This window comes from Aquarana catesbeiana, linkage group LG07 (genome assembly GCF_042186555.1).
Source record: "Aquarana catesbeiana isolate 2022-GZ linkage group LG07, ASM4218655v1, whole genome shotgun sequence".
NCBI lineage: Eukaryota > Metazoa > Chordata > Amphibia > Anura > Ranidae > Aquarana > Aquarana catesbeiana.
In genome coordinates this window covers 18,770,597-18,794,633 of record NC_133330.1, presented here as the reverse complement: position 1 = coordinate 18,794,633, position 24,037 = coordinate 18,770,597, and the positions used below count along the sequence as shown (strand labels likewise).

The 24,037-nt window shown below is 43.0% G+C and overlaps 1 protein-coding gene across 4 annotated transcripts in view; it reads right to left on the bottom strand.

Moving 5' to 3' along the window:
- Positions 1 to 10,977: 10,977 nt before the first annotated feature.
- Positions 10,978 to 24,037, bottom strand: part of LOC141102384 (natural cytotoxicity triggering receptor 3-like) — a 28,901-nt gene continuing 15,841 nt past the window's right edge. Inside the window, exons 3-7 of one of the 4 annotated variants that reach the window (XR_012235095.1) lie at positions 19,387 to 19,506; positions 17,900 to 17,965; positions 16,247 to 16,287; positions 12,033 to 12,094; positions 10,978 to 11,911 (exon numbers count right to left, since the gene is read on the bottom strand). Coding sequence is in view for 2 of the 4 variants with exons in the window: in XM_073591343.1 (XP_073447444.1) it covers positions 11,714 to 11,770; positions 16,247 to 16,287; positions 17,900 to 17,965; positions 19,387 to 19,506 (284 nt within the window). In the remaining 2 variants the exon portion in view is untranslated. Of the gene's footprint in view, positions 12,095 to 16,246; positions 16,288 to 17,899; positions 17,966 to 19,386; positions 19,507 to 24,037 lie in introns of all 4 variants that reach the window. The other 3 variants (XR_012235094.1, XM_073591344.1, XM_073591343.1) reach the window with 3 other exon arrangements.

Below are 24,037 nucleotides of genomic sequence, written 5' to 3'. Positions count from 1 at the left end.
CATACACAGCTCACCCCTAAACCCTGCACTCCGTACACAGCTCACCCCTCAATCCTGCACTCCGTACACAGCTAACCCCTCAATCCTGCACTCCGTACACAGCTCACCCCTCAATCCTGCACTCCGTACACATCTCACCCCTCATTCCTGCACTCCGTACACAGCTCACCACTCATTCTTGCACTCTGTACACAGCTCAATCCTGCACTCCGTACACAGCTCACCCCTCAATCCTGCACCCCATACACAGCTCACCCCTCAATCTTGCACTCCGTACACAGCTCACCCCTCAATCCTGCACTCCGTACACAGCTCACCCCTCAATCCTGCACTCTGTACACAGCTCACCCCTCAATCCTGCGCTCCGTACACAGCTCACCCCTCAATCCTGCAGTCCGTAAGCAGCTCACACCAAAACCCTGTACTCCGTACACAGCTCACCTCTCAATCCTGCACTCCGTACACAGCTCACCCCTAAACCCTGCACTCCGTGCACAACTCACCCCTAAACCCTGCAATCCATACACAGCTCACCCTTAAACCCTACGATCCATACACAGCTCACCCCTAAACCCTGCACTCTGTACACAGCTCACCCCTAAACACTGCACTCCGTAAACAGCTCACCCCTCAATCTTGCGCTCCATACACAGCTCACCCCTAAACCCTGCACTCCGTACACAGCTCACCCCTAAACCCTGAGATCCGTACACAGCTCACCCCTAAACCCTGCACTCCGTACACAGTTCATCCCTCAATCCTGCACTCGGTACATAGCTCACCCCTCATATTCTGCACTCCGTACACAGCTCACCCCTCAATCCTGCACTCCGTACACAGCTCACCCCTCAATCCTGCACTCCATACACAGCTCACCACTCATTCTTGAACTCCGTACACAGCTCACCCCTCAATCCTGCACTCCGTACTCATCTCACCCCTCATTCCTGCACTCTGTACACATCTCACCCCTCATTCCTGCACTCCGTACACAGCTCACCCCTCAATCCTGCACTCCGTACACAGCTCACCCCTAAACACTGCACTCCGTACACAGCTCAACCGTTAAACCCTACGATCCATACACAGCTCACCCCTAAACCCTGCACTCTGTACACAGCTCACCCCTAAACACTGCACTCCGTACACAGCTCACCCCTCAATCCTGCACTCCGTACACAGCTCACCCCTCAATCCTGCACTCCGTACACATCTCACCCCTCATTCCTGCACTCCGTACACAGCTCACCACTCATTCTTGCACTCTGTACACAGCTCACCCCTCAATCCTGCACTCTGTACACAGCTCACCCCTCAATCCTGCACCCCATACACAGCTCACCCCTCAATCTTGCACTCCATACACAGCTCACCCCTCAATCCTGCACTCTGTACACAGCTCACCCCTCAATCCTGCGCTCTGTACACAGCTCACCCCTCAATCCTGGACTCCGTACACAGCTCACCCCTCAATCCTGCACTCCGTACACATCTCACCCCTCATTCCTGCACTCCGTACACAGCTCACCCCTAAACCCTGCACTCCGTGCACAACTCACCCCTAAACCCTGCAATCCATACACAGCTCACCCTTAAACCCTACGATCCATACACAGCTTACCCCTAAACCCTGCACTCTGTACACAGCTCACCCCTAAACACTGCACTCCGTAAACAGCTCACCCCTCAATCTTGCGCTCCATACACAGCTCACCCCTAAACCCTGCACTCCGTACACAGCTCACCCCTAAACCCTGAGATCCGTACACAGCTCAACCCTAAACCCTGCACTCCGTACACAGTTCATCCCTCAATCCTGCACTCGGTACATAGCTCACCCCTCAATCCTGCACTCCGTACATAGCTCACCCCTCAATCCTGCACTCCGTACATAGCTCACCCCTCAATCCTGCACTCCGTACACAGCTCACCCCTCAATCCTGCACTCCGTACACAGCTCACCCCTCAATCCTGCACTCCGTACACATCTCTCCCCTCATTCCTGCACTCCGTACACAGCTCACCACTCATTCTTGCACTCCGTACACAGCTCACCCCTCAATCCTGCACTCCGTACACATTTCACCCCTCATTCCTGCACTCTGTACACATCTCACCCCTCATTCCTGCACTCCGTACACAGCTCACCCCTCAATCCTGCACTCCGTACACAGCTCAACCGTTAAACCCTACGATCCATACACAGCTCACCCCGAAACCCTGCACTCTGTACACAGCTCACCCCTAAACACTGCACTCCGTACACAGATCACCCCTCAATCCTGCACTTCGTACACAGCTCACCCCTCAATCCTGCACTCCGTACACAGCTCACCCCTCAATCCTGCACTCCGTACACATCTCACCCCTCATTCCTGCACTCCGTACACAGCTCACCACTCATTCTTGCACTCTGTACACAGCTCACCCCTCAATCCTGCACTCCATACACAGCTCACCCCTCAATCTTGCACTCCGTACACAGCTCACCCCTCGATCCTGCACTCTGTACACAGCTCACCCCTCAATCCTGCGCTCCGTACACAGCTCACCCCTCAATCCTGCAGTCCGTAAGCAGCTCACACCAAAACCCTGCACTCCGTACACAGCTCACCTCTCAATCCTGCACTCCGTACACAGCTCACCCCTAAACCCTGCACTCCGTGCACAACTCACCCCTAAACCCTGCAATCCATACACAGCTCACCCTTAAACCCTACGATCCATACACAGCTCACCCCTAAACCCTGCACTCTGTACACAGCTCACCCCTAAACACTGCACTCCGTAAACAGCTCACCCCTCAATCTTGCGCTCCATACACAGCTCACCCCTAAACCCTGCACTCCGTACACAGCTCACCCCTAAACCCTGAGATCCGTACACAGCTCACCCCTAAACCCTGCACTCCGTACACAGTTTATCCCTCAATCCTGCACTTGGTACATAGCTTACCCCTCAATCCTGCACTCCGTACATAGCTCACCCCTCAATCCTGCACTCTGAATATGGCACACTCTTTAACCCTGCTCTCTGTACATAGCTCACCCCTCCACACTGCTATACAGCAGGCGGCATGACTTGTCATTTATTTCTGGCAGCCTTTCCTCAGGGATACTGCTCCAATTGGGCTCTGTTCCTAGCTGCACTCAGTTAACCTTTAAAGCTGTGTGTGCTTTGCTCTGCTCATTGCTAATAACAAGTTATAGGAGTTTTCTGTCTATTGGCGGGTCCCCTCACCTCCTCAGTCCATGGTGTGAAGGCTGTGAAAAGATGATGTGCTGTAATCTTCAGCAACCAATCAGTGAGCCGTATTGATGTGCTGTGACCTCTAGCAACCAATAAGTAAGTAGTAATAATCTTGCAACCAACCAGTGAGCAGTAAGGATGTGCAGTAACCTCTAGCAACCAATCGGTTAGCAAAAATTATGTGCTGTAAAATCTAGCAACTAATCAATGAGTCGTAATGTGTGCTGTAACCTCTAGCATCCAGTTAATGAGCATGTAATGATATGCTGTAACCTCTGGCAACCAATCGCAATTGCTGCCTGACCTGACTTTGAGTTTATCTGCTATTTATTGTATGTCTCAGAGCAGGGGGGGGGGGGGGCTTGATTGAAACTGGGGGGCCCAAAGAAAATGTTTGCCCAGGGTCCAATCAATATTAAAGATGGCCCTGCATCCTCCTAAAATGGGAATACATTATTATATTTTGTAAGAAGTTTGAATTTTGTAACAGGTTTGTAGGATGTTCTTGAATAAAATGCTATTTTAGTTTGGTTTCCCTTCTTGTTGATGAATCTTCACTTCCTTTCAGGCTTTAAATTCTGATTCTTGTTCCAAACCACTAAATATGCAAAAGAAGAAACTCAGAGATATTTCCATCTGCTGTCCATCAAGTCAAAATTGTAACCATACATATAATTATTTTATTGTCTACCCAGAAGTTATGTGTAAGACCTGCCACCAAGGGGACTGTGCCAAATGTTCTTGAGTACACATAGTTTTTTATGGATGACAAACATACAGTATATGGTTGTTTCAGTATTGTAAGTTAAGATGTGATGTTCACTTAAGTTTACTTTCAATATATTCATTGTTAATTGTAGACCTCAATATACTATGTTATGATTCCTTGTAGTGTGAACAGGTTCTCTTCTCCCCTGAGAAAGATGTTTGAAGCACGTTGGCATTATAGAGATCACTGTACAGCAGCATTTGATCTTGTACCAACATATTGTCAGTCTTTATGTTTTACTGTACAGTATATGTATGAATAACTTTTTTTTTGTGAGAATACCTTTAATAAATATATACATTCTATTTGAGTGTATTTATATATTGAATGCCTAAATATTCCCATCCAGAAGGGTCTTCATTGGGTATAGCTATTACAGGGATGTCGGCATTCCTCTTTGGGTAAAATGACTTCCATAAACATATTTTAATCTACTAGTAGAGTCAGTAGGTGTTCTTCTACTATGGCCTCTGTCACGTGCTGCTTATGTACAGTATCTTACAAAAGTGAGTACACCCCTCACATTTTTGTCAATATTTTATTATATTTTTTCATGTGACAACACTGAAGAAATGACACTTTGCTACAATGTAAAGTAGTGAGTGTACAGCTTGTATAACAGTGTAAATTTGCTGTCCCCTCAAAATAACCCAACACACAGCCATTAATGTCTAAACCGCTGGCAACAAAAGTGAGTACACCCCTAAGTGAAAATGTCCAAATTGGGCCCAAAGTGTCAATATTTTGTGTGGCCACCATTATTTTCCAGCACTGCCTTAACCGTCTTGGGCATGGAGTTCACCAGAGCTTCACAGGTTGCCACTGGAGTCCTCTTCCACTCCTCCATGATGACATTATAGAGCTGGTGGATGTTAGAGACCCTGCGCTCCTCCACCTTCCGTTTGAGGATGCCCCACAGATGCTCAATAGGGTTTAGGTCTGGGGACATGCTTGGCCAGTCCATCACCTTTACTCTCAGCTTCTTTAGCAAGGCAGTGGTCGTCTTGGAGGTGTGTTTGGGGTTGTTATCATGTTGGAATACTGCCCTGCGGCCCAGTCTCCACAGAGAGGGAAAATGGCTAATTGGGCCAAATTTGGACATTTTCACTTAGGGGTGTACTCTCTTTTGTGAGATACTGTATATAAAGTATTCAAAAGTTTTCGTTACTTCAACAAAAGATTTCTAGTGATTAGACCAGCTTTTCTAAACTTTTATAACACAGAGGAACCCTTAAAATAACTTTCAGGTCTCAGGGAACCCCTGCTAAAAATGACTATATTTAGCTAATAGCTCATACGCTATTGTGGTGGTCATTGAGAAGGATCTCTCCTTACATATAGCAAAAAATATTATTATTCTCAGTGGTTCCTTATATGAGAGGCAAAAATTGCTAATTGCTCCAGGAACCCCTAGCAACCTTTGGAGGAAGGCTAGACTAAATTGACTGTCATTTGGTAATCTGACATTTGGACAAATGTGAAAATCTTTTAGGAGTCTCATAGGGGCCTACACACCACCCATCAGACCAGAAAAGCTTGTCTTACCTGACAAGCACAGAACTATCATATCTTATAAGATTATCACAGCTGTAGCCAGCAGATCTGTCAGAACAGAGAAATGGGGAGCCAGCAAAACCTTCCCAACCACCCAGTCAGTCTGTTGAGTTCTGTGTTGTGGCATTCCCTCTAATTTCAGAGACAATAGTTTATTCCTGTGGAAGGTGACAGGAGGATGGACAGGAGAACATCATGAAAGATCTGTATTTATTAGAAGGCACAGCAGACGAGGGTCATGGTAATAGTGTTTATTATGGGGACACCACGCACACACACACAAAAGCACAAAACTCATAGAGAACATCCCTTCAATCTTTAAATCTTTAAAATTCACCCTATTGGTAAGTATTTTAATGTTGAGATTGAATATATAGCTATTGATAAACCAGAACTCTATCGAATGGCCTCAGTGTACAGATAAATATATTCCAATCCATATACAGAATAAATGACAATTTGTGACACATGGTACACATTCTCTTACACTGCCAACACTGCCATGATCAGACGAGATGCTCGTATTTCCATAGAATACATTGGGATGGGATCTAAGCAATGAATCATGAAAGATTCCACAATAAGGAGACTGAAGGATGTGAGACGGGGACATTCAGCATGGCGTAGGTTGTGCTGGGTATGTTATGCTAAACTATAGCAATGGTGGTTTTGTAGAGGTGATAAACCTGAGGCTTCTATGTCTGATCGACCAATTCTACAAATATCTGAAATTACTGATGAGCCAAGGCCCAGTCACTCAGTGAAGGACAATTTCCAGTGTCAGTGAGAACGTTCATGTTGTAGGGTGGCAGGACAGAGGTGTAGTGCAGTGTTCAGTGTTCGGGTGACTGGGCAAAGTGCATTGTGTTTGTAAATGTTTATGAGCAGGAGTGTAACTACAGATCACAGGTCCCAGCTTTTTATGGGGTCCCAGGTTGTGTCACCTGACAGTGTCCATTGTAACAATATTGTCACTGATATTAACATAAAGTAATCCTAAATGAAGGACAGGTAGAAGTCTGTACACTATTAGGGACCTGTGCTGGGGATAGAAGATGTCAGTGAAGAGCAGCAGTGCAGAGAATTAACTTTAAACAACTACACTGTATTGGGACACCTGCCTTTACACACACATGAACTTTAATGGCATCCCAGTCTTAGTCCGTAGGTTTCAATATTGAGTTGGCCCACCCTTTGCAGCTATAACAGCTTCAACTCTTCTGGGAAGGCCGTCCACAAGGTTTAGGAGTGTGTCTATGGGAATGTTTGACCACTCTTCTAGAATATAATTTTTGAGGTCAGGCACTGATGTGGACGAGAAGGCCTGGCTCGCAGTCTCCAATCTGATTCATCCTAAAGGTGTTCTATCGGGTTGAAGTCAGGGCTCTGTGCAGGCCAGTCAAGTTCCTCCACCCCAAACCTGCTCATCTATGTCTCTATGGACCTTGCTTTCTGCACTGGTGCGCAGTCATGTTGGAACAGTAAGGGGCCAAACCCAAACTGTTCCCACAAAGTTGGGAACATGAAATTATCCAAAATGTCTTGGTATGCTGATACCTCAAGAGTTCCCTTCACTGGAACTAGGGGGTCAAGCCCAACCCCCGAAAAACAACCCCACATCATAATCCCCCCTCCACAAAATGATTTGTACCAATGCACAAAGCAAGGTCCATAAAGACATGGATGAGTGAGTTTGGGGTGGAGGAACTTGACTGGTCTGCGCAGAGTCCTGACCTCAACCCGATAGAATACCTTTGGGATATATTAGAGCAGAGACTGCGAGCCAGGACTTCTTGTCCAACATCAGTACCTGACCTCACAAATGCGCTTCTGGAAGAATGGTCAAACATTCCCATAGACACACTCCTAAACCTTGTGGACGGCCTTCCCAGAAGAATTGAAGCTGTTAAAACTGCAAAGTGTGGGTCAACTCAATATTGAACCCTACCGAGTAAGACTGGGATACCATTAAAGTTCATGTGCGTGTAAAGGCAGGCGCTCAGGAGCACTCTTATTTTTTTAACCATATCAGATAAGAGTCGTAGCAGAAACAATAATAGCTGAGGAGAAACTCAGAGACTTTTTGCAGTGTTTGGAAAACTGCATTAGGAATACCGGGTTAATTCCAGAGTAACTGAGCTGGAGCAGAAGTTCTGGGGGCAATAAATCCACACTACTTAGAGAACTAGACAAAATAAATAAAGCAGGGGGCTCTGTGACTAGAAATACTGATGACTCTTCACTTGCATCTTGTAGAGCAGGGGTCTCCAAACTTTCTAAAAAAAAGGGCCAGTTTACTGTCCTTCAGACTTTAAGGGGGCCGGACTGTGGCCAGTGGGAGTCCTGGCGTCAATAGGCGTAAACAACGCCCATCATGGTGTTAGTGGGAGAAATAGTGCCCCATCATGGTGTCCGTGGGAGGAATAGTGCCCCGTTGTTGGTATCAGGTGAAGTAATAGTATCCCATTATTGGTGTCAGTGGGAGGAATAGTGCCCCATCATTGGTATTAGTAGGAAGAATAGTGCCACATCATGGTGTCCTTGGGAGGAATAGTGCCCCGTTGTTGGTATCAGGGGAAGGAATAGTATCCCATCATTGGTGTCAGTGGAAGGAATAGTGCCCCCTCACTGCTATTATTGAGAAGAATAGTGCCCCATGGGCTGGATAAAGACAAGCAAAGGGCCGCATCCAGCCCCTGGAGATCACTGTTGCTTTGTAACGGAGCGTCCCACACTCCGCTTGAGTGCTTCCATCATATACCACTTCCTCCAGACTGAATATAGATATTAGATATTATATCCACATATTACAACCAAGAACTAGGCAAGACTCATTTGGCTGCAAAGCTGGAACTTGGAATAACTTTTTTTGACCAAGCAACACAGCATATATACACCATGGGAGGACCCCCCCACCCCCTGATCATATTACCCTAACAATACAAATGGTAACCAGAAACATAAATTAACATGACACTTAAATGAGCCTAGGTGACTCAGTTCCCTCCAGACAATGTTGTGATTAATCAGATATTCCCACTTCAGGCCAGACTTGCTGGCTTCAAACTACCAAAATACAAACAACATTGTTACAAGTATAAACACATCCCCCAATGGTTTGCTAGGAGACAAAGGTGTGTTAATTAGCACAATTAACAATGGGTGAAAGACCCTTCAGACTAGTAGACAACAGGAGACCCAGGGGTTTCCAGATCTCATTAATCAGCGCTTCTTTCACATACATCTCTCTACTGAATCCCAAGCTGGCAGAGACCATCTGAAGTAATCCAAACCACATTCTCAGTGTCCATTAAGTAGCTGTCCATCATTTTCTCAGTCACCCTGTGCTCCTAATAGACACAGGGTGACTTAGACATAAGAGGGGCCTGTTGAGCTGTTTCCCAACCTCTCTAAAGTAAGCTGGGTTCCATGAGCCCCCCACCCAAAGTGACTCCCGTCACACACTTCACAGTTACTTGCTTTAGCAGCCTCCCTAATAGGGCCCTCCTTTCAACCCTAGGATCCACAGCAGCTACATGGGCTGCTTTGCCTATAGCTTGGCCACTGCCTACAAGGAATGTGTGAACTGCAGGGGAAGCAGTGTTGCCAACCGCCAGTAATTTTACTGGCAGCCAGTAAAAAAACGGGCACTTTTCTCCTGCCAGTAAATGCCAGTAAGAGGAAAAGTTTGCCAGTAAAAAATATAAAGCTGTGACGCTTGGCTTGGAACTGGGAATGCGCAGCTCGGGTCCGGAGCCAGCCAGGACCATCCAAGTGCCTGCTACAGTGTAATTGGGTGGTACCAGCGGGAGGGGAAGGTCTGGCGGAGACGGTGCCTGAGCATGTCGTGTGATGTCATGGTGCAAGGGAGCCGGACGGAGTGGCCAGAGCCTCATGTGCAGGTCTGTAGGACTGGAGCAAGGCAAGCCAGGAGCGGGACTGTCAGTGCTGTTTGGACTGGAGGGGACCACCTGGAATGGAGAGAGACTGTCACTGTGACTCAGGATGGGACATGTCAGTGATCTGTGCTGCTGCACAGTTCTGTCCCTGAGCCACTTACTTACTATATTGAACATAAAATAAGAAATATGTTTGTTGCTTTAATATCTACCTTAAATCACATTGTCAGTAAAAAATAGGCTGTGCCAGTAAATTTAGGGTGTTGTGTCAGTAAATTTCAATCTGGCAGGTTGGCAACACTGAGGGGAAGTCTATGTGAAATCAGCAACAAGTGGGAGCAACGAGTGGGAGGAGTTAGAGTTATTCTCTTAGGGATTTTAGAGATTTCTGAGGGCATATTCAGGTGACAATCATTAAAGCCAATGAAATGCCACTCGTACAGCTCGTCTGTGAGATTCAGTAACATGCTAAATCTGGAATATTGCTACACTCCTTGGTATCTTTATTGAAGCATTAAAATCACATCACAAGTATGACAGGAACGTAAAAGGTAATGCGTTTCGCGCTAAAGTCAGTGCTTACTCAAACCTCATATACACATACATTGGATGAAATATATACAGTATCTCACAAAAGTGAGTACACCCCTCACATTTTTGCAAATATTTTATTATATCTTTTCATGTGACAACACTGAAGAAATGACACTTGTCTACAATGTAAAGTAGTGAGTGTACAGCTTGTATAACAGTGTAAATTTGCTGTCCCCTCAAAATAACTCAACACACAGCCATTAATGTCTAAACCGCTGGCACCAAAACTGAGTACACTCCTAAGTGAAAATGTCCACACTGGGCCCAATTAGCCATTTTCCCTTCCTGTCATGTGACTCGTTACTTTTGTTGCCAGCGGTTTAGACATTAATGGCTGTGTTGAGTTATTTTGAGGGGACAGCAAATTTACACTGTAATGCCCCGTACACACGGTCGGACATTGATCGGACATTCCGACAACAATATCCTAGGATTTTTTCTGACGGATGTTGGCTCAAACTTGTCTTGCATACACACGGTCACACATAGTTGTCGGAAAATCCGATCATTCTGAACACGGTGACGTAAAACACGTACGTCGGGACTATAAACGGGGCAGTAGCCAATAGCTTTCATCTCTTTGTTTATTCTGAGCATGCGTGGCACTTTGTGCGCCGGATTTGTGTACACACGATCGGAAATTTTGACAACGGATTTTGTTGTCGGAAAATTTTATAGCAAGCTCTCAAACTTTGTGTGTCGGAAAATCCGATGGAAAATGTGTGATGGAGCCCACACACGGTCAGAATTTCCGACAACAAGGTCCTATCACACATTTTCCCTCGGAAAATCCGACCGTGTGTACGGGGCATTATACAAGCTGTACACTCACTACTTTACATTGTAGCAAAGTGTCATTTCTTCAGTGTTGTCACATGAAAAGATAAAATAAAATGTTTACAAAAATGTGAGGGGCGTACTCACTTTTGTGAGATACTGTATGTGATGATGATGACTGTATATACTGTATATATATGCATGATACAAGTGAGCATGGTTTGGCAATTAAGCAATTGAACAATTAACCAATAAATCAATTAGAAATACACCCCTACTACACTACCCCTACTACACTAATGAGAGCCTATGCTCCATGTCTTCCCATAGCAACATGTCATATAACATAAATCAAAAAAAAAAATCACAAACAAAAAACACAAATCTCCTCCAACTCGTCACCCACCAACATATATCCAGCAACCGCTGCTGGATGACCATGCAGGAGAGCACAGGGGAGGAGACCGTCAGCCAACTGCAGCAGGACACCTTCACAAACTAAGTGCACAGGTGACAATCATTGTTAAGCCTATGTACTAAATGGTAAATTAACTAATCACATCCATAGACCCATGTAACATCTGGTCACCAATGGTGGTGACACTTTTCCTTTATCCTAGGAGCAGAATATTCACCAGAAAGATAGTTCATCACACGGTACTCAGTACACATAAGATCTGCGTTCCCCCGAAATCTCTTGCTCCATTGGCTGGACAATGCTGAAGATCATCCATGGATCACACAGACAGAGAACCCACATTTCCAGCACTCTGTAGATAATAATTCAGCCATTGAGGTCTTGGTGTTGGCTTCTTATATTCTTCAACGTATAGAATTGGGCTGCTATACTCCAGTGGATTCATACTGGGCCTTAGCTGTCAGTATTGCCGATTCTTGAGGAATCAAGAGGACTTTTCATTTTCAGTATCTGTTAAAGGTATTAGTAAATAGCAATTATAATCATACCCTGGTGAAGGGCTAGCAGAGACAACGTTGGCCAATGGCCAAAAATCTCTGGTTTGAATTCCTGAAGTCCAGAGGAGACAATATGGCTGTGGTGGAGCTTCATCTGGATAAGAGAGCCAATATGGTAAAGAGAATGCTGTGCAATGCTCTTCTATTATTGGTGGAGTCAGTGTCACCTTCCCCACCAAGTCTCAGTAAATGGACCTAAGACTGATTCTTCCTACCTGGTTGGTGTTGCATCATACAGTAAATTGTCTTTGATGTAGATTTGGTTCTCTGGTTATAGCTGTGGAAATAAGATAACAAATATAAGCAGGGCTTTTTCAGTTGGAACTTGGTGGAACTCAGTTCCACCACCTCTGGTTTGGCCCTCTGCTCTCTGCTCAACACTATCAATTGTAAACACAGAAGTCCGGCTTCTGTGTTTACAAGTGACAGCTTGTCTCCCAATGGCTCCCACAGATCTGATCTCATGAGCGGCCTCCATTGAATGCAGGATGGGGGCAAGGAAGATGCAAGTGCCCGTGGTGTAGTGCAGATGCCGACAACCCCACTGGATGATTTCCCTGCAAGTGGGAGAGGCGGAGCCACCTACAGTATGTAGGGGGGTACTAGAGAAGAAGAGGGGAGAAAGTGAGATGTGGATGGGGGATGCAGAGGAAGAAGGCTAAACTCTGCACTATATATGTAGCACACCCCTGAACTCTGCACTCTGTATGTAGCACACCCCTGAACCCTGCACTATGTACGTAGCACACCCCTGAACTCGGCACTATGTATGCAGCACACCCCTGAACCCTGCACTATGTACATAGCACACCCCTGAATCCTGCACTATGTACATAGTGCAGGGTAGCACACCCCTGAATCCTGCACTATATATGTAGCACACCCCTGAACTCTGCACTATGTATGTAGCACACCCCTGAACACTGCACTATGTATGTAGCACACTCCTGAACACTGCACTATGTATGTAGCACACTCCTGAACTCTGCACTATGTACATAGCACATCCCTGAACTCTGTACTATATACTTAGCACACCCCTGAACTCTGCACTATGTACGTAGCACATCCCTGAACTCTGCACTATGTACGCAGTACACCCCTGAACTCTGCACTATGTACGTAGCACACCCCTGAACGCTGCACTATGTACGTAGCACACCCCTGAACCCTGCACTATGTACGTAGCACACCCCTGAACCCGGCACTATGTATGTAGCACACCCCTGAACCCTGCACTATGTACATAGCACACTCCTGAACTCGGCACTATGTATGTAGCACACCCCTGAACCCTGCACTATGTACATAGCACACCCCTGAATCCTGCACTATGTACGTAGCACACCCCTGAACTCTGCACTATATACGTAGCACACCCCTGAACACTGCACTATGTACATAGCACATCCCTGAACTCTGCACTGTATACTTAGCACACCCCTGAACTCTGCACTATGTACTTAGCACACCCCTGAACTCTGAACTATGTATGTAGCACACCCCTAAACTCTGCACTATGTACTTAGCACACCCCTGAACTCTGAACTATGTCCGTAGCACACCCCTGAACTCTGCACTATGTACTTAGAACACCCCTGAACTCTGCACTATGTACGTAGCACACCCCTGAACTCTGCACTATGTATATAGCACATCCCTGAACTATGTGCGTAGCACACCCCTGAACTCTGCACTATGTATGTAGCATACCCCTGAACTCTGCACTATGTACGTAGCACCCCTGAATGCTGCACTATGTACTTAGCACACCCCTGAACGCTGCACTATGTACGTAGCACACCCCTAAAACTCTGCACTATGTATATAGCACACCCCTGAACTTCGAAATTCGAATTTCGTATAGAATGAATTTGCATTCAAATAGAAAAGATTAGAATAAAATAGAAAATAATAGAACAGCATAGTAAAAATATAATATATACATATAACATCTTCCAAAATTCGAATTTCATATAGAATGAATTTGAATAGATTAGAATAGAATAGGACATAATAGAAAAACAATAGAACAGAATAGAAAAAAAATATAATATATATATAAAACCATCTTATGAAAATTGAATTTTGTATAGAATGAATCTGAATAGAAAGAATGGAAAATAATAGAAAAAAAGGATAGCATAGAAAAACAATAGAGCAGAACGGAAAATATATATATATATATAAACATAAACATCTTCCGAAATTCGAATTTCGTATACAATGAATTCAAATTCGAATAGAAAAGATTAAAATAGAGTAGAAAAGAATAGACTAGAAAAACAACAGAACATTATATTTTATTCTATTCTGTTCTATTGTTTTTCTTGTCTATTCTTTTTTATTATTTTCTATTCTAATCTTTTCTATTCAAATTCATTCTATACAAAATTTGAATTTCAGAAGCCATCTTCCGAAATTCGAATTTCTTATAGAATGAATTTGAATAGAAAAGTTTAGAATAGAATAGAAAAGAATAGCATAGAAAAACAATAGAACAGAATAGAAAAAAATATTATATATATTATATTTTATTCTATTCTGTTCTATAGTTTTTCTAGTCTATTCTTTTCTATACAAATCTTTTCTATTCAAATTAATTCTATACGAAAATCGAACTTCAGAAGCCATCTTCCCGAAATTTGAATTTTGCATAGAATGAATTTGAATTTGAATAGAAAAGATTATAATAGAATAGAAAATAATAGAAGAGAATAGCATAGAAAAACAATAGAACAGAATAATTTAAAAAATGTATATATAATATATTTTTTTTAGTCTGTTTTATTGTTTTTCTATGCTATTCTTTTCTATTATTTTCTTTTCTATTCTATTGTAATCTTTTCTATTCAAATTCGAATTCATTCTATACGAAATTCGAATTTTGGAAGATGGCTTCAGAAGTTTGAATTTCGTATAGGAGGAATTTGAATTTGAAAAGAAAAGATTTGAATAGAAAAGAATAGAAAAGAATAGAATAGAAAAACAATAGAACAAGATATATATTATATTTTTTTCTATTCTGTTCTATTGTTTTTCTAGTACATTCTTTTCTATTACTTTCTTTTCTATTCTAATCTTTTCTATTTTAGTTCAATTTCATTCTATACGAAATTCGAATTTTGGAAAATGGTTATATATAGTTTACTTTTTCGAATTCGGTCAAATTTTTTCGAATGTGGTAGAATCTTTTAGAATTTGATAGTTTTATGTAATCCTGTAGATTTTTTTCGAATTTGATCAAATTTTTCAAATTTGATCGACTTTTTCGAATTTGGTCAAAATTTTTTCGAATTCAAAACGAATCTATTCTAATCTTTTTTTTTTCAAATTCGATTTCATTCTATAAGAAATTCAAATTTTGTCAGGAATTAATTCAAATTCGAATAGAAAAGATTAGAATAGAATAGAAAAGAAGAGAAAAGAAAAACAATAGAACAGAATAGAATAAAATATAATATATATTATATTTTATTCTATTCTGTTCTATTGTTTTTCTATTCTTTTCTATTTTAGTTTCCATTGTTTTGAATTATATTCCGATCTACTCTCAAATTCGAATTTATACTATTCAGAATTCGAATTTCGGAAGATGGTCATGTTCTATTTTATTACATTCTATTAAATTCTATTCTATTCTTTACTATTCTTTTATTTTTATTCTATTGCTTTATTGTTTTATATTCTATTTTATTGTATTTTTTGGAGAATCAATTTTTATTTTTTCCAATTTGTTTTCGAATTCGATTCAAATTTGTTCGCTTTTTTTTCGATTTGAATTGTTATTTCGGATTCGTTTAAATTTGTTACTTTTGTAATTGGGAAATTCGGATGTATACGAGTTTCCGAATAATGAAAAATTTGTCCGAATTTTGATCGGAAGGAAACGAAATGCACATGTCTAGTAACTTAGTACTTCTGCCTTGCAGCCCTAGGGCCCTTGGTTTAAATCCTAACCAGGACACTACATGCATGGAGTTTGCATGTTCTCCTTGTGCTTGCCTGAGTTTTCTTAGGTACTACAGTCTCCTCCTATGTTCCAAAGACATGCTAGCAGGATATTTATCTCCTTTTCAAATTGGCCTTAGTATGTGAGATTGGGATCTTAGATTTTAAGCTCCTTCAGGGCAGTGACTTACGCAAAATGTACAATATATGTAAAGCGCTGCGTAAATTGTTGGTGCTATAAAAATGCCTGTAATAAGTAATTAAGATGACAATATGACGACACATCCTGAATGCTAATCTGTTACACGTTTGCCTGTCTTAAAAGGATATTATGATATCAGGTCTCATAGACATGGTAGACAAATGGCACTAAGCTTGTTGACTCCTCCAATCAGATTGTGAGTCACATCGCGGTTCTTTCTGATGCTCCTGATCTCTTCCTGAACCCTGAGTGTCTTATATGGGCAAACAGAATTACCTTTTGGGGAATCGTCTGTTCATAAATGTGACTTCTTATTTCTAGGAGAAAAAAAAAAAGTAGTGTATACGTTATATAAAGGCCAAGAAACCTCTGCTAATAGATTCATCCCTATTTTCCCTCCTTGGATAATAATCATAATTCACATGATTGTGTCAGCGATTGCTTTATTGTAAATATCCCCCTTCAAGGAACACTCCATATTTGATGAAAAACTGATATAACTGCTGCACGTGTCACTTTATATAGGTGCATCTCATAAAATTAAAATATCATCAAAAAGTTATTTATTTTTAGTAATTCAATTCAAAAAGTGAAACTCGTATATTTTATAGATGTGTTACACACAGAGTGATATATTTCAAGCATTTCTTTTTTTTAATTTTGATGATTATGGCTTACAGCTACTGACAACCCCAAAATTCTGTATCTCAGAAAATTAGAATATTACATAAGACCAAAAAAAGAAAGGATTTTTAATACAGAAATGTTGGCTTACTGAAAAGTCTGTCCATGTACAGTATAGTATGCACTCAATACTTGGTCGGGGCTCCTTTTGCATGAATTACTGCATCAATAGCATGGAGGGGATCAGCCTGTGGCATTGCTGAGTTGTTATGGAAGTGGATGGTCCAGGTTCCTTTGATAGCGGCCTTTAGCTTGTCTGCATTGTTGGGTCTGGTGTCTCTCATCTTCCTCTTATAATATCCCACAGATTCTCTATGGGGTTTAGGTCAGGCGAGTTTGTTGGCCATATTTTGTTGAATATGTGCTAGGGGGCGCTTTGGGAGGCGAGAGGGCTAGTGCTGGGCGGGGGGGTTGGATATGTGTTGGGGGGCACTTCGGGAGGACAGAGGGCTAGTGCTAGTGGGGGTCAGATAAATGTTGGGGGGGTGCTTTGGGAGGAGAGAGGGCTAGTGGGGGGGGTAGATTTGTGCTGGGTGGTGCCTTGGGAGGGGCAAATTGCTAGTGCTAACAGGCGGGGTGTGGGAAGTTAGATATGTGCTATGGAATGCTTTGGATGGGAGAGGGCTAATGCTGGGGGGTTAGATATGTGCTGGAGGGGGCACTTTGGGATGGGAGAGAGCTAGAGCTAGCAAGGGGGGGTAAGATATGTGCTGGGGGATGCTTTGGGAGGGGAGAAAGCTAGAGCTAGCAAGGGGGGTCAATTCTGTGCTGGGGGGGCGCTTGGGAGGGGAGAGGGCTAGTGCTAGCAGGAGGATGGTACCCATTGCTTACACATCTTCCTTCTTCCCTTGCTCTGCGCTGAACCCTTTCTCCAATACACCTATTGCTTATTCTCTTTTCACCCTCCCCTGCTCAGGTCTCCTCCCTGGAGGAAGCAGAGAGCAATGTTGGGACAAGGTCTTTTAGCACCCTAGATAAGGTGCTTCCACTACATGTGCTGCCAACTACTTCAGCAGCATAGGTTGCAGGTCCTGCCCTTCCCCTTGCCCCTGTTGAAGTGCCAAGGCAGCCTCTTCTGCCTACCCCTCAGCCTGGCCCTGGCAGAGAGCCATGCACATGGTTTCTGTGCTGCTTACTCCCCTGGTTTGGCCATGAGGGTCATTAATTCAGGAATTGACTGGGTTTTTCCTATGTGATCCCTTATATTTTCCCCTCTTTATGACGATTTGATATTAACCATTTTACCTTCTGCTGTACAATAGGTGTGGACATCTTCATCTTCCATATTCCTCAGTACAAGACACTCTGAGACTGGAGGAGGAGAGGAAATAAGTCAGTAGTACACAAAGTTCCTACGTAGGAAACAAAAGACCTCTTCACACCTAGAAATCCCAATCATTCCAATGTGGCCAGTTCACGCTAACATGGTGAATTAATCAGGCTCATAGATAGATTTTTTCTTCAACACATCTGCCCCATAAAAATCACTTTTCTTAATATATTTTTTGCTCATTTTGCATAATTCATCAAAAAGAGCCAAGTGTTTTTAAGATTTGCCATATGCACGAGAGGATTGCCACCCTATATAAAAGAGGTAATGTTTTATGGAGACTCATCAGGAGGACTGTCGATGGAAATTGCAAAAATATCTAATAATCACAGCTGATCGGACCAGTGTGTGTACTATCACCCATAGATGTGACCACCATCATTTCCTAATGGGCTCTTATTCTGCTCTGCCAAAGGCTTATAATTCTAGAAAGTAAGGTCAGTGCTGACACTTATGCCCCGTACACACGGTCGGACTTTGTTCGGACATTCCGACAACAAAATCCTAGGATTTTTTCCGACGGATGTTGGCTCAAACTTGTCTTGCATACACACGGTCACACAAAGTTGTCGGAAAATCCGATCATTCTAAACGCTGTGACGTAAAACACGTACGTCAGGACTTATTCTGAGCATGCGTGGCACTTTGTCCGTCGGATTTGTGTACACACGATCGGAATTTCCGAGGATTTTGTTGTCTGAAAATTTTATATTCTGCTCTCAAACTTTGTGTGTCGGAAAATCCGATGGAAAATGTGTGATGGAGCCTACACACGGTCGGAATTTCCGACAACAAGGTCCTATCACACATTTTCCGTCGGAAAATCCGACCATGTGTATGGGGCATAAGAGGCTAACAATGGGTCTGAAGAGAATCTGAATCAATTACACATTCAAATCGCGTGCACAGGAATTATAAACCTGCAATGTCTCCTAAATGTGATTGGAGCTCATGTTCTCTTCTCACTTTAAAATGTTAGGCCCTACATCTAGATCTCCTGTGGGTTTTGTCTTCACTCAATTTTGAGTCCCCATCCTGGTTTTTATATAGTATGTAACCCAGTTCTCGTCAAGTATCTGCCATCGACTTGGAGACTCCTGTCTTGTACAAGTATTAGGTCCCAATGCTACTCCCCTTGTCCTCTGTGATTGGTGGCCGGGAATTGTTACACAGTGGGGTGCTCTTAATGTTCCCTCCAATGGATGGGTAAGAAGGAGAACAATCAGAGGGATTTTAGGAGACAGTAGAAGGTGGAATTTGGTTGAAATGCCTTAGTTTATACATCTTTCCTTATCTCTGATTTATTATAAAAGTCTGGAGCGTTGAAAGGTCATGTCATTGATTGAGGTTTCATAGAGCCTCCTCAACAGAATGATTTTTATTGGGCTGGTCCAAAACTCACATTTCTTGTGGTATCCAAGGAAAACCGCCACAGCTGCAAAGACAAGGATGGCGATGATGGTGATTGTGCTGCAACTAGCTGCAATGGCAAGCTGCAACTTCGAATCCTCTGCAACAAATGCTACCAAAAGAGGAATATACCATTTCAGAAATGTAACAAAGTGCAATAGACAAGGAAATGACATGAAACTCAAAAGAAACAGTGCAATAAATCTTCAAGGGGCCACATGATTTCTATCTAGCGCCAGACCTATTTAATAGTAAGAAAAAAAAAAAAATGATAACACGTTTTTAAATAAAGTTAAAGTTCCAACTCCAACGTCCAACATGCTGTACCAGAAAGAAGGGTCATAAAACCATTTCTAAAGCCGGTCATAAACGGATCGAAATTTGTCCGGTTCCTTCTGAACTGGCCAAATTTTGGGCAGGCTGGTTTCACTGCAGTTGAACCATCAATTGACTTCAGTACAGCCAGCCTGTTGTTTTTTTTTGCCAAACCACTGCCGGCGGCTAAAGCAGCCAGCAGGGATCATTGTATTCTGCTGGTGGGGAAGGCTCCCGGCTGACAGAACACAATAGCGCTATGGGAGGGATTCCCCCATCAGCACTAACTTTTCTTTCCTTTCACCACTGGCTGAAGGAAAGAAAATTACATAAGGTTTGACCTGCCTAAGTATTGAGCAGCAAAATGACTCAACTGGAGAACAGCTGGGCACCTCTTTTAGGTAAAACTCTTACACCACTGAGAGCCAAAGAAGAACCAAGAGATCAACACGGGGCCCCAAAACACCAGCTTGACACTCTGGCTTTACCTATAGCATCTGTAAGTGTATAAAATAAAGGCAGGGGTCATAGAGTTAAAATTTAGAGCACCAGCACAATGCAGAGCTGAGATCTACTGCAGAGAGTGATCCACACTTACCCAACTGCTGAAAGGAGAGTGACTGGTGAGGTTAACTAAGCACAGCGGAGGATGGCATTGGATACATACAGTTGATACATTAATTCAGTTTGTGTTTTACAATTAAATACTTGACCCATGACAAAGAATTTCCATAGCACTGTGGGCTAACTAAGGAGACAAGTGACAGGTAAGGTGACCCAAGCGGAGGTTTGCATCAGATACAATGTGCTGATACACTAATTCCATTTGTGTTTAATAATTAAATAGTTAACCTATGACAAAGAATTTCCAGAGCACTGTGGCTCAACTAAGGAGACAACACAAACGACAATGATCAAAATAAACAAGCTGCCTGTTTTCATACTTGCTTTGTCTCATTGGTGCTACAGATTGAGTTGTCCAATCAAGGAGTCACTGCAATGAGTCATTCATGTGTGTTTGATTGGTATTGTGATCTATTGAGTTCTGTAAACTGTGTTTTTTACATGAAGGAGTGCTATACCTATACCCTTATGACTTATATATAGGGGTATGCCTATATATCAAGAATAATGTACAAGTGAATGTGAGAGATGACATCACTAAGGGAGCTAGGGAGGAGGTGGAATCCTTATGGGTAGAGCTCCAAAGGGATGAAGCTAAGGGGAAAATAATATTGGGAGTATGCTGTAGGCCCCCTAACCACAGAGAGGAGGGGGAGATGGATCTCCTATCACAAGTTGGATTAGCAGCAAGGATGGGAAGTGTTATCATAATGGAGTATTATAATTATCCAGACATAGACTGAGCAGAGGTAACCATGCATTTGACAATTTCATGGTTCAGATGGTAGATGCACCATCTAGAAATAAGCGTTACTGGATCTACTGATTACCAACAATACAGACCTTATCACGGATGTGGAAATACGGGACAATTTAGGAAACAGCGATCACAGGTCAATTGGCTTCAGTATAAATAACACAAATAGGAAACATAAGGGGAATACAAAGACACTGAATTTCAAAAGAGCCAACTTCCCTAAACTACGAATCTTGTTAGAAGGCATGAATTTGGATAAAATCTTAGGAACAAAGAACACGGAGGAGAGATGGGTTTGCTTTAAGAGCATATTACCGTATATACTCGAGTATAAGTCGTCCCAAATATAAGTCGAGGCCCCTAATTTACCACAAAAAACTGGGAAAAATTTATTGACCCGAGTATAAGACGAGGGTGAGAAATGCAGAGGGTCAACAATGCCCATCTGCAGCTGCATGCCTCCCTGTGTCCTGTGCAGCCTACCTGTACCCTGTGCATGTGTCCTGTACATGTGTGTGTGTCCTGTACATGTGTGTCCTGTACATGTGTGTCCTGTGTCCTATACATGTCCTGTGTCCTGTACATGTCCTGTGTGCATGTGTCCTGTGTGCATGTGCAGCCTACCTGTGTCCTGTGCAGCCTCCCTGCGGCGATCTCCAGACTCCCTGTGGCGATCTCCATCCTCTCTGTGGCGATCTCCATCCTCAAGCGGCGGCCGGCGTGTGATGATAGTGTTCGGCGGCCATTCCACAGTTCAAAAGCCGCGCCTCCTCCTCGTCTGTGATAGGCTGACCGCTGACTGCCTATCATGGACATTCTCTCATTCTCATACCACGGACGAGGATGAGAGAATGTCCGTGATAAGCTGTACACTGACAGCTGTTCAGCCTATCACAGACGAGCAGGAGGCGCGGCTTTTGAAAGCTGCAATAGCCGCCAAACACTATCATCACACGCCGGCCGCCGTCTGCCTGCATGACACGCTGATCATGCAGACAGACGGCGGTGACTCGAGTATAAGTCGAAGGGACACTTTCAGCCCAAAAAAAGGGCTGAAAAATTCGACTTATACTCGAGTATATACGGTAAATAAGGGCATTAGCCAATGCATCTCATGGGTAATAAATTTTAAAGAGCGAACAAAAGTCCTGGACGGCTTAACTCCAATGTAAAAATGCAAAGGAGAAGGCCTTCAAAAAAAAGGTTGAGGGATCATCATCAGCATTCAGACTTTATAAAGAATGCAACAAGAAATGTAAGGGTGCAATTAGGAAAAAAGAAGATAGATTGCTAAGATAGAACATGAAAGACACACAGCGGAGGATAGCAAAAGAAAAACTCCAAGAAATTCTTTAAGTATGTAAACAGTAAAAAAAGGGAGGACAGACCATATTGGCCCCATAAAGAATGAGGAAGGACATCTGGTTACAAAGGATGGGGAGATGGTGAAGGTATTAAATTTATTCTTCTCCTCAGTCTTCACGAGGGAATCGGCTTCAGTAACTAAAACTGCAATGTTTATCCTCATGACACATCACAGGAAGCACCTCCATGGTTAACAGAGGACAGAATTAAAATTAGACTTGGGAAACATAACATTAATAAATCACCGGGACCAGATGGCTTGCATCCGAGGGTACTTAGGGAACTCAGTCACGTAATTGCCAGACCATTGTTTCTAATTTTTACCGCCAGTCTACTGACTGGAATGGTACCAGGTGATTGGAGAAAAGCCAATGTAGCACCAATATTTAAAAAGGGCCCAAAATACATCCCTGGGAATTACAGACCAGTTAACCTAACATCAATAGTATGCAAGCTCTTGAAAGGGGATTAAAAGGAACTATATACAAGATTTTAGTAATGAGAACGGTATCATTAGCAGTAATCAGCATGGATTCATGAATTATCGTTCTTGCCAAACCAATCTATTAACCTTCTATGAGGAGGTGAGTTGCCATCTAGATAAAGGAAGGCCCATAGATGCGGTGTATCTGGATTTTGCAAAAGCATTTGACACAGTTCCCCATAAACGTTTACTGTACAAAATAAGGTCCGTTGGCATGGACCATAGGGTGAGTACATGGATTGAAAACTGGCTACAAGGGCGAGTTCAGAGGGTGGTGATAAATGGGGAGTACTCGGAATGGTCAGGGGTGGGTAGTGGGGTTCCCCAGGGTTCTGTGCTGGGACCAATCCTATTTAATTTGTTCATAAACGACCTGGAGGATGGGATAAACAGTTCAATCTCTGTATTTGCGGACGATACTAAGCTAAGCAGGGAAATAACTTCTCCGCAGGATGTGGAAACCTTGCAAAAAGATCTGAACAAATTAATGTCGTGGGCAACTACATGGCAAATGAGGTTCAATGTAGAAAAATGTAAAATAATGCATTTGGGTGGCAAAAATATGAATGCAATTTATACACTGGGGGGGAGAACCTCTGGGGGAATCTAGGATGGAAAAGTACCTGGGGGTCCTAGTAGATGATAGGCTCAGCAATGGCATGCAATGCCAAGCTGCTGCTAACAAAGCAAACAGAATATTGGCATTAAAAAGGGATTAACTCCAGAGATAAAAGGATAATTCTCCCGCTCTACAAGACTCTGGTCCGGCCGCACCTGGAGTATGCTGTCCAGTTCTGGGCACCAGTCCTCAGGAAGGATGTACTGGAAATGGAGCGAGTACAAAGAAGGGCAACAAAGCTAATAAAGGGTTTGGAGGATCTTAGTTATTAGGAAAGGTTGCAAGCACTGAACTTATTCTCTCTGGAGAAGAGATGCTTGAGAGGAGATATGATTTCAATTTATAAATACCATACTGGTGACCCCACAATAGGGATAAAACATTTTTGCAGAAGGGAGTTTAACAAGACATGTGGCCACTCATTAAAATTAGAAGAAAAGAGGTTTAACCTTAAACTACGTAGAGGGTTCTTAACTGTA